Genomic DNA, 11,456 nt, shown 5'->3' on the forward strand with positions numbered 1-11,456 from the left:
ATTAAATTTTAGATGGTAAGTTATCATCGCACATTTTTGGTACGATAGTCACTTCACAAATAAGTACTTGTAGGGTGTTGGGGGCAAATGTTGGGGTTCAAGTTTCAAGGTAGGAGTTTCACATATGCTCTAAGGTAAGTGGATTTAGCATGATTATTAAATAAATTGAATTAGGCTTGATCTATGTAATTGAATACACTTACCTTGGCAAGACATTCTTCTTAAAAAAAAAAAAAAAACCTTGACTAGACACATATATAGCCCACAACATCATTGGTGGTGCAAAAAAATTTAGCAATTAGTTTTATTTTAGCATTCAACATAATAAAATGATATAAACAACACAATAAAATAATATATCCACTGTAATAAACAATAATCAATGTCACCAACATAATAAAATAATATATCTTTTAATAAAAATATTTTTTTAAGAGAAATACTATATTCAGAACATTTTCACAATATTTTTTTATAAAAAATTATATGTGGCAAGTTGTTATGGGTTTTTATTGGTGGGGTAGAAAAAGAATTTCAGTAGTAGGTTTAAATTAGAACCAATAAAAACTAACCACCTATGATTTGTTGTGAAAATATTGTTTAAATGTTGTGGACGTAGCACTTGCCCTTTTTTTTTAAAGCATCTAAACTACGTTGCACAGCCAAAAAAATGGGCTTTCCCTCCACGAGCATTTTATTATATTTAGTTGATAAATTTAGCATTTTAGCAATTTGCTTTCACTAATTCTAAGAGCCCGTTTAGATACCGCTTATTTTGCTGAAGACTGAAAATACTATAATAAAATAATTTTTAAATGTGTGAATAGTACTGTAGTACCTATTTTAAATGAAAATTTGTGTGAAAAAAGAGGTTTATGGGTTCCGTGAATGGTGCACGAGATCTACTGACAGACATATTTCAGCGCAAAATTTGCTAGTCAAAGAGGTAGTGGGTCCTATGCACAGTACACGGGACCCACTAACAAACAACATCCCACATGAAAACACTGTTCTAAATAACAAAAAAAAAAAAGAAAAATACAAACGCTGACACACTATCCAGAAACGCAATCTAAACGCTGCCTAATGCTCTTAAACGTAATGCCATCCATAGGCCATTTTCAATTTTTTTTCCTACCTTCAAAATGAGCCTAATATTGAGAGAGAGAGAGAGAGAGAGAGAAGCCTTTCTAGTTTTTGTGTTTTATAGAAGGAAACTCCTTAATTAGTTGGCTTTGCTATTTAATTATAATTATATCTAAAAAAAAAAGAAAGGAATCCAGACACTTTCTGCATGACAGGAACAAAGGAATTACTGATTCTAGACTTTTAGTGACACATAAAGCAACCCTCCAACCTTTTACAAATATAAATAAAGGTAGGAAATATATAAATTCTACTTTCTACAGCTTATACACGTCAAGGAATCTTTCGTACAGTGTGATTCCAGCATCTAAAGCATGCCTTTTTTTTTTTTTTTTTTTCTTGATGTACGTGCGTATATAAATAACCACCGCAAAGTGAATCTCATAAAAAACAAAAATTCTCAAGTACCTAGGACCTAGGAGAATATGTGAGAGTTTGGGTACAGCTAAACTTGGGTTTGCGTTTGCTTGATTAAAATAGTCTCGTGTACTGTTTGTAAGATTCTTTAATTATAAAATTTAATAAAATTAATTTTAAAATTAAGTTTTATGATATTATTTATATATTTAAAAATTATTTTATTATTATATTTTTTAGTTTTCAGTAATAAACAGTATTTAAACATACCCATAAGTTCATCTCTATTTGTTCGAGACACCGAAAGGGATGCTTAATTTTTTATTTAGTTATACGTGGATGAATTAGATTAGCACACTTCGAATATATCAGATCAAGTTCCACCGTTTATATAAATCATTTAGAAAATCAAGTATTATCTTTTCAACATTGTTTCAATGTAACGAAAAATTATACTAGGATTTTTTTTTTCTTTTTTTGTATCGCATTAAATACTATAATGAGATTAGAAACGATTAACTGCCACAACAACTCCCACTTACCCAAGAAAATACATAAAAATAATTGAAATGATAGTGACAAGGAAAGTGAGTGAAAAAACCCAGTTGCACAGGCTTCTATCCTATGACTATGGTGTCCAATGTTTTGTAGGCGCTTATGTTTCACGTGCTCTTCCTTCGTTGTTACTCATTAGTAATAACCTTTCTCTCTATAAAGAGGGAAATAAAACCCACATTTTCTTTTTTTCAATATTTGCCACTCCATTAACAATTCTTTGCTTTCTAGCTTTTCTTTTAGTTTATATACTATATAGCCTTTGCAGCTTCCAATGGCAGATCTCAAGCCTGTGACCGAGATTTCTTTCGCTGAAATATTCCTGTGCAGCGCTTTCGCGGCTTGTTTTGCCGAGGTACCATTGATCTTTCCTTATTTTGACTTAAAATTGTGTTCATTCAATTCTCATTTATGCGTTTTACTTAATTTGATATCTGGGTATTAACAATCTTTGACTTTTCTTTCGTGTATTGAGCTCAAAGAGTATGCTTTGCTTCCTAATCTGGGTTGTTAAGGAGATTTATTATTATCAGCGTAGTGTGATTCTTTTGATTTATATGTCTCATTTGGGTGTTCTAGGAAATGTGGTACAGCTGAATTTCAAAAACCATTTGTCTGTCTGTCATCAACATTTTTTTTTTTAATTTTAAATTATTACTAATTTTCATCTTCTGGGTTATGTACAGTTTTTTAGAGTCTCAATTTTTCTAGCTACAACTATAATTCAATCAAGCATCGACAAATAAGCAAATAAGCTACTGCTTCTTTCTTGTGTTGAAAACAGGTCTGTCTGTTGTAATCAAAGCTTATGAAATTCTATTACTTGAATTTGATGTGTTTGTCTGCTGGTGACTACCGAAACGTGATCTGGGTGGAAGAGTTTTGTGTTATTAACTATTAATGTTATATTGTTGTTAGAAAAATGGTTAAATTATTAAGTTTACCATTTTCTACTAATTTAAGCTTTTGGAATAATTGGTAATTTATCATGTTCTTAGAGTAGATGGACATGAGTTTGAACTCTGTCTCTACTCTAACTCCCATTTAAAGGGGCGACTATGCCTACCAAGGACAATTGGTAATTTTGCAATTGATGTTTGGCTTTCAGCTATATTCTTTTATGATTTTCTTTTTAAAATGTGATTTATAGGTATTAGACAGCATTGCCCTAGTTTACTTTTGAAGGATTTTAGTCAATGAGTAATGGTATTATACTACATTATGTGCTATGTTCTATCTTCCCCCCCCCCCCCCCCCTTTCACTTGTTTAAGCTTATTTGACTTCAGAAATTCCTCCTCATTCTCAAGCAGTTTGAAATTCAGTTTTGAAAACCTGTTTCGTTTATAAAAATTTTCCTTTATGACAATGAAAGAAACTCATTACTTGATTATTTAAGAATTGTATTCTGATTGTAAAATTGATGCATTAACTTAATAAGGCAAAACAGCAGTACATGATCTCAAAGTGATGGATTTTGTTTTAGCCTAAGTTAAGATATTAGTTTCCATAATCTGTTTTTGTAGTTAAGCATTATGATATAACGGTTCATGCTCTATGCATAATGCATTTGCTTTCTTTAGTAATGTCACAGTTCTTTTCTTCTAAAAACACATGCACACACACCTATTGGAGCTCACAAAAATATGAGTGGATTTCACTTGTCATTGTCTTCACTGATTTTTTTGCAGTTCTGTACTCTTCCTTTGGACACTGCTAAAGTCAGGCTTCAGCTTCAAAAGAAAGCAGCAGCAGCTGTGGTGGATGGAGTGGGTTTTCCCAAATATAGGGGCTTGTTGGTACTATGGCCACCATTGCCAGGGAAGAAGGTTTGTCGGCACTTTGGAAAGGCCTTATTCCAGGATTACAACGCCAGTGTCTTTATGGAGGCTTACGGATTGGCTTATATGGTCCTGTGAGTTTATTATATGTTCTTTTCATGAATACAGTTAATTCTTATGCTTTCTCAGTGGCACAAGTTTATGTGTATTCATAAATTGCATGTTGAACAGGTCAAAAGATATCTAGTTGGCAGCGAATTTATTCAAGAAATTCCTTTATACCACAAAATACTTGCTGCTTTTTTAACAGGTGAAAATGTTTCTCACTTTCCTGCCTGCTGTTCGAATTTGCATACAACCTGCATTAACTTTCTCAAACTATTGTCACCATTCCCATTGCTTCTTTAGTTTTCATAATAAACTTTTTTTTTAATAAATAAAAAAACTTGACAGGTGCTATAGCAATTATTGTGGCTAATCCAACTGATCTTGTCAAAGTTCGACTTCAAGCAGAAGGAAAATTGCCGGCTGGCGTGCCTAGGCGTTATTCTGGAGCTTGGGATGCTTATTTCACCATAGTGAAGCAGGTCAGTTTTCTTGCAGTAGTATTGTGCTTTTCTTCTCTTCTTCTTCTTCTTCTTTTCCCAGTATCTAAGTGTATCATTTCAAATATCTATAAAAAACTAGGAAGGTTTAGGGGCGCTGTGGACTGGCCTTGGCCCCAATGTAGCAAGAAATGCTATAGTAAATGCTGCTGAGCTAGCCAGTTATGACCAAGTGAAACAGGTAACATAAAAGTATTAGGTCTTTTAAGTGAACTTGTTTTGTATTTCGAAGTTGCTGCTATGTTAAGTTACTTCCAAATGTCCTAACACACTATACTTATGCAGATGATTTTGAACATTCCAGGGTTCATGGACAATATCTTAACTCATCTGCTAGCTGGTCTAGGTGCAGGTTTCTTTGCTGTCTGTATTGGTTCTCCTGTTGAAGTGGTAGGCATTCTTTTTCTGCTTCCTNTTGGACAATATCTTAACTCATCTGCTAGCTGGTCTAGGTGCAGGTTTCTTTGCTGTCTGTATTGGTTCTCCTGTTGATGTGGTAGGCATTCTTTTTCTGCTTCCTCTACTTTTAGCCACGAATTGTATGGTTTACAGTCTTCCAATAGTCTATTTTCATCTTCGTATGCTTTGATTTATAGTTGTATGTTTGTATATGACAAGTTGACATTCACTATTGTAGGAATTTATTCTGTCATTATTTCTGTGATGTTCTCTTTGTTTCAATGATTCTGACAAATCAGCTCTAAATTCAAGCTTTTATATCAGACTCTGTCCTCCAGAACTATTTTCATTTAAGAAAATTTCCATTGAACTTCATTGAAATTTTGCAACACTGATGGAAAAATTGATAATATGATGGACACGATCCAAATCTTGGATAATTTAAAACAAGCACGACATGATAATTATAAAAACCAACTATTTTGGATTCAAAAGAGTCACATGCTGTCTCTCATGTGTGTAACCTTGTAAATAGTACTAATAACATTTAGATATCTTCATAAGTTCATTTTGACTATGAGATGATATTTTTTTATATGAGTGAATCTGTACAAGCTTTCTTGCTTTTCTAACATTTTATTGCTGTTGAAGCTGTTTTCCTGTTGTAGCATAATCTGCAAAATTACTCGCTGCAGGCTTTAAAGTGGCTGTGCTAGTGAAAGATTGTGATCAAAATTTGTTTCTTATCATATGAAGCAATTTTATATAGTTTTTTAAGGATGAGCTAGTCAGTCAATGTTGGCTTGGATGCCATGCTTGTTATGTTCCAGGTGAAATCTAGAATGATGGGAGATTCAACTTACAAAAACACGGTTGATTGCTTCATCAAAACTTTGAAGAGTGAGGTATGTTGATTTGTCTTTGAAGTTAATAATTTTCTTTTATGTATTTGTGAATATTACTCTCCTCCCCCACCCCCTTCTCTCTCTCTCTCTCTCACACTCTCACACTCTCACACACACCTCACAAAGACACTTTAGATTGGACTCTCTAAAAGGCTACTGATTTTCAAAATGGAGATCATTCAAGGAAAAAAAAACTCTTCTATGTTCCTCTTTTTTTTGTCCATTATTACTTTTTGGAATATCCCAACACATTATCTACTTTGAAAAGTCAATAAGAACAATTTTAATAATTTTCGTAGCCAAGAGACTTGTAGCTCAAGTAGCATCTCCTGGTGTTTCCAATGGAGACATCTAGTGTTCAAATCTCTCCTTTCTAATTCTAACTATCAAATTTTCAATATAAAAAAGAAAAAGAAAAAAATGTACACCACTTATTATTAATCTTTCTACTTATCAAAAAAAAAAAAAATCCAAAAATTGCCTTTTATTGTATTGAAAAAAGTTATTGTTTTTTGTCCTCTTGTTTTGTATGACTTTAAATTAAAGATGATAATGTTGAAAACTTATGCCTTTTAATTTAAAATATGATGCATTAAATAACACATCCCCTTAGAACATTGGATTCTAAAGTGAACATATAAAATGGGACAGAGGGGTTCAAGTGGTAGTTCAACGGCAAGGCATCCTTTGTGGTGTCCCACATTTGTGGTTTGAACTGCACCACCTCCCTCCCCTACTATCTACTTATCAAGGAAAAAAAGAAGGGAAAAATGAAAAGAAAAAGGGATAGAGGGAAAATAATGAGAAACCAGTGATCTCCTTTGCCTAAAATATAGGGTGGAGGCTGAATGCACGTGGAACTTAACAATAAAAAAAATCAATTGAATTATATATTGCAGGGATTTTTTTCCTTTTAAAATGAGAAACAAGTTCTTACTCTTGATTAAGAACTTGACATAAATGTCTGCATGGACCATCAACTTCAGCAATAAGCACTAACTCATAAAAATTATATATTGCAGGGATTTTTTGCCTTTTATAAAGGGTTCTTCCCTAATTTTGGCCGGCTGGGTTCTTGGAATGCTATTATGTTTCTAACTTTTGAGCAAGTAAGATATTAAAATTATGTTAATGCATCTTGGTATTGATTCTGGGAATTGCTATTCATCCTGCAGTTTTCATTCATATGTTGCAATGGAGTTTACTATTTCATTCTCTTAGACATAGAGAAAATGTACTAGAATTTGGAATGTTAAAAGAACTTTTTTCTAGACTAGAAGAATTGCCTATGCTCATAGGAAAGTGTAAATTGGTGTTCCATAAGGTAGTGCACCAGGTGTCTTCAGTTTATCCACTTACGGTTTTTCATTCATGGAATGTGGATTTGCTATTGAAATTTTTTGCCTCACTGTATCTACCACGAGTTTCATTGGTCCAGATGTGCAAACTAGAGTTCCATTTCTAATGCGGGACTGCTGAATTGGCCTGATGACACTCTCCATATATGAAGTGGGCACAATTCTGGAATTGCATAACCGTTCACATTAGACTTTAGTAGACTACTATGTTAGTTGTTATGTCTTTGAACCTTATGGGTTATCCTCAACTAAGAAATATAATTTAAAAATATATATATAATTAAAAAAAAAAAAATTTTAGGTCGGTAGATCTTTTTGTGTACATGATTCTCTGTGAAGCCTGAAAGTATTGATTCTTTTAATATAAAAATTTTAATAATCATTTTGAGTGTTTGCAGAGGCTTATGCTGATTTACTTTTGCTTAACCTACTTATAAGTCAATTAACCACTCTGTAATTGAAAATCTTGAAAGTGCTCATTATTTCATCTCCATGACAGGCCAAGAGAATTTTCTGAGGTGAAGTCCAACTCTATAGCTTTCCTGGTTTGGAATTAGCAAGCAGGAAGGTGCAGCCTTTGCTTGGAAATTGCCTCTTCATCTGTTTCTGATTTTTTGTGGAGAGATAAGATTACCACTACATTTTTTGGTTCACCACTCAGTTATATATATAGGGTAGTGTATGTAACATTGAACAGACTGTCAAACTAGAGTGACTTGAAAAGTTATTCATTATTATTGATCCTTTTGCGATAATTTGCAAGCTGCTTTCCTTGCCATTTCTCCATCAAATTTGACATTGCGTACATTATTACGTTGTAAATTTGAATGAAAATAAACCACTATATTGTGGGATCTTCATCGTGTACTTGTTATCGGCCTGAAAGGAAAAGAAATTGAGTGGGTATTCCCGTGGCAAGATCTGAGGGTTGAGTTGTTCTCGATGTTACCTGTATAGATTTTTTGGATCAATTTACTGAGATGTTATGCCAGTTGCTCGTTTAAATCTCATCTAGACTTTAGATTGATATCATTGTTAATTTACTAGCCAATGGTGGTATCTTGCAGAACATCATGTACATTTAGCTCTTTATAGCCTGGTGACCCGTTATTTTAAATACAGACTGATTGGACTAGTAAGGCATATTTGAAACTGCAATGAAATGAATTTCAGAACACGCTTGTTTCATCTGCAATATATCTTGGTTTCTTATGCATAAACATGGTCCTCCATTGATGGCAATAGCTCTAACAATGAAACATAAGCCTGCATTGTCTTTTGTCTGGAACAAAATGGAAAACATCAATTAAGACTGATTAAGTGGTTCCAGATTTCAAGTCTAGAATCTGAAGTGGCTACATCCGGTTCCAAAAACAGCAAATGTTAATATTACATTTACCTTCTCATTAGTGACCTAACCATCTTAATTACAAGAATAACCTAATGATATCCTAACAGCATTAGTAATAAACAAACAATCCCAAAAAGCCCTTTATTTGTTTAAGAACAGCCAGCTTGACATATAACAACCTCAATTGTTTGCCCTATGTCCTAGATACCAGATAAACCCTAGCCTTAATAACCGAACCGTTTCCAAGCTTGAATCCAGGACTAACTGGGAAACCCACAATTTGACCTGCAAGCATGCGCCCATTAGAAAACTTAACAACACTCTCCATATACTGTGGATGAAGCTCAGCTCCCCGACTTGCCTCGAACTGACTAGGTGCTGGGTCAAGTGAGAATGCCAGCAAGTGAAGCAGCCACACAGCCTTGGCAAGCTGCAAGAATTCAACATAAAACTGACTCCTAGGATGGTTCCCAGCCAATACCTGGCGCCGCTGTTCCAAGTCTCCAAACAAGGACTCCTCCATTTTGGGATGAACAATGGAAAGGTACCTCTTGGAGCAGAATTTGCCAAAGTGACAGGTGGGCAAGATCCCAAGAAGTTCAGAAGGGTCCATTGCCTTCATATCGCGGTACTGGGTGAAGCAGTCACGGCGAAACTGGTCTGGATTGAGGAGGGATGAAAGGCTGCCATCCATGTAGAAGGTCTCATGGTCAAATCCTTGAAAGATTTTGCGGGAAATGTAGGATTCAAGAGCATATTTGGCATGGTGGCTAGCAATGACAGATGGAGTGTTGGTAAAGGTGATACTATCAGTGGCAGTGGTGGCGGCTTCAATGGAACGGACAGCAGCAGCAATGTCCCAGTGGGCAGAGCGCATGTGGGAGAGGAGGAGGGATGTGAAGGACTTGGATGCTTCTCTAACCTGGCTCATTGTAGTTTCAAAGAGCTCAGAACTTGGGGCTACTGCACCTGTTACAATTAAAAGTAGGTAATCAGATTCCTTAATCAATGCAACCAGAAGAACATAAAACCTTCTAGGAAATTTTTATTGTTTTAGTTCCTACAATTTAGGCTCAAATTTTATTGGTCCTTTGCCTAATTTCCCCCCTTCAATTGTCGAATTAGTCCATAAGGTTTAATTTTTGTCAATTTTAGTTTCTTTCTTTGTCAAAATGAGACAATCTAGACCTTCCGTCCAAATTTGTTAGCAAATGTAGCTATGTAAACATTTCTAAATCTTTAGAAAAATCACTCATCAAACAATAAGATCTATTAAATGGTAGATCTCGTGAATGGTTTCAATTAAGTTTCTAATAAAAAGCTCAAACAATGTTGTTTACTAACAATCTTGGACCAAATGACCAAATTAATTCATTTTGATAAAGAGGGGGACTAATTGACAAAATTTAAACTTTCATGATTAATTTAACAATTGAAGTAAAATTCCAGGAACTAAATTGAGTGAGTTCTAGTCATAACTGAGAAGATAATACTTTCTTCCCCATTTTTGTTTTTTTTTTTTTTGGGAATAAAAAAATGAGTAGTGGGGGTGAGAGAGGTGGTGGCGCCGTATGAGGCGGCGGTGGAGGAGCTGAAGAGGGAGGTGAAGGTGAGGGAAGTGGAGGTGGAGAATCTGAAGGAGAAGCTTAGGAATGTTGCTACAGTCACTACTACTACTGTTACCAGTGGAAAGAAGGGAAGGTCTCACTCTCACTCTTTGTCAAAAAAGAAGCTTTCTTGCACTCTTCAACCTCAAGGTCAAGCTCTAAAATTTTATCCTAATGTTTTTTTCTTTCCTAACTTTTTATCAATTCTACTACGACATCTCGTTTTGTTGGGTGGTTCATGTTTAGGTTGTTTTTGGTTTTTATTTTTTGGTTTTTACAGTTACACCACCATTTTTTCAGACTGCACACTTCATGGTTCTTTTAGTTAATAAAATGCTGAAACTAATGGCAATCTTATTACAAAGTGATGTCACAATGAATGCAACTAGTGCTAGATGTACATTAATAACATATGAGAAATGAATTTCTTAATTACATTTTTGGATAGTGTTTAAAAAATTGACACTTAGCTTTGTTTAATAAAATTGCTAATAATCCTAGCATAAATACTTTAGTTAGATGTATGTTTTAACTGTTTACATTAATTCAAAACCATAGTATCATTAACTTCTCCCGGGCATTGGAGCTAAAACTAGTAATTATTAAGTAATTCAAAAATACAACGATGCTACACTCCTTTCTCTCACATAAATAATAGGTCTTATCATGAATTTAATTAATAGGATTATCATTTAGGTGAAAGGAGGAAGGACTAGTAACTGAATAATTTTCCAATCCAAATTGTCCCTCCCCCCCCCACCCANCAAATCTACTCATCACTCCCCTTCAAATCATGTAACAGCAAGTGTATAACAAAATTTGGCCGAATTGAATGGGGACCAATGTATTAAAATTTTCAAACTGAGCTTTCCCCCACAAGGTCCACGATATTGAAAGTCTTGTAAATATTGGAGAATATGCCTCGAATAATTACTAGGTTTGTCAATGGCGTGTAGCTTATGAGTTATGAGTCTTGATTAGCCAAACGGAATAAAAAATTTTCTTTTAAGTAAAAGGTGTAGAAGTCTACAAAATAGCACTAATTTCTCCTTAGTCCAAGATGCCACTCAATTACAAAGGCCATTAAAAAAAGTATTATTATGTAATTGATGTTGGGGATTGGAATCTAAAAGCAATACATACATAAAAATATATCATGACTTTCAATCATTTCTTTAGACTCAAGATATTAAGAGTGAGCATAACCAATATTAACCAAAAGAACACTAGCCATATTATTTTATGGGAAAATTATAATGACATCTCCTAAAGTTTTTTTGTTCTTACACTCATCCCCCCCTCTCCCAATTAAGTAGAATGTAAAATTCAAGATGTTTATAGCCCTTTTTCAGTCATTTAGGGGCAGAGGGGGTTATATATATATATATATTACA

At 34.2% G+C, this 11,456-nt stretch overlaps 2 protein-coding genes across 2 annotated transcripts; one reads left to right on the top strand and one right to left on the bottom strand.

The window, feature by feature from the left end:
* Positions 1–2,052: 2,052 nt before the first annotated feature.
* On the top strand, positions 2,053–8,022 carry LOC112009721 (mitochondrial uncoupling protein 2). The gene is given in 10 exon segments (XM_065768336.1): positions 2,053–2,413; positions 3,748–3,850; positions 3,853–3,971; positions 4,069–4,147; positions 4,291–4,424; positions 4,525–4,623; positions 4,728–4,832; positions 5,672–5,746; positions 6,769–6,855; positions 7,604–8,022. Coding segments are annotated over 10 exon segments (900 nt in total). The 5' UTR covers positions 2,053–2,332; the 3' UTR covers positions 7,622–8,022.
* Positions 8,023–8,397: 375 nt separating this feature from the next.
* LOC112009720 (protein GRAVITROPIC IN THE LIGHT 1) lies at positions 8,398–9,426 on the bottom strand (the record flags this gene model as incomplete). Its single annotated transcript, XM_065768335.1, is given in 1 exon segment — positions 8,398–9,426. A coding segment is annotated over 1 exon segment (738 nt). The 3' UTR covers positions 8,398–8,648.
* Positions 9,427–11,456: the final 2,030 nt, after the last annotated feature.

This window comes from Quercus suber, unplaced genomic scaffold, assembly GCF_002906115.3.
Source record: "Quercus suber isolate HL8 unplaced genomic scaffold, Cork oak 2.0 scaffold_922, whole genome shotgun sequence".
Lineage (NCBI taxonomy): Eukaryota > Viridiplantae > Streptophyta > Magnoliopsida > Fagales > Fagaceae > Quercus > Quercus suber.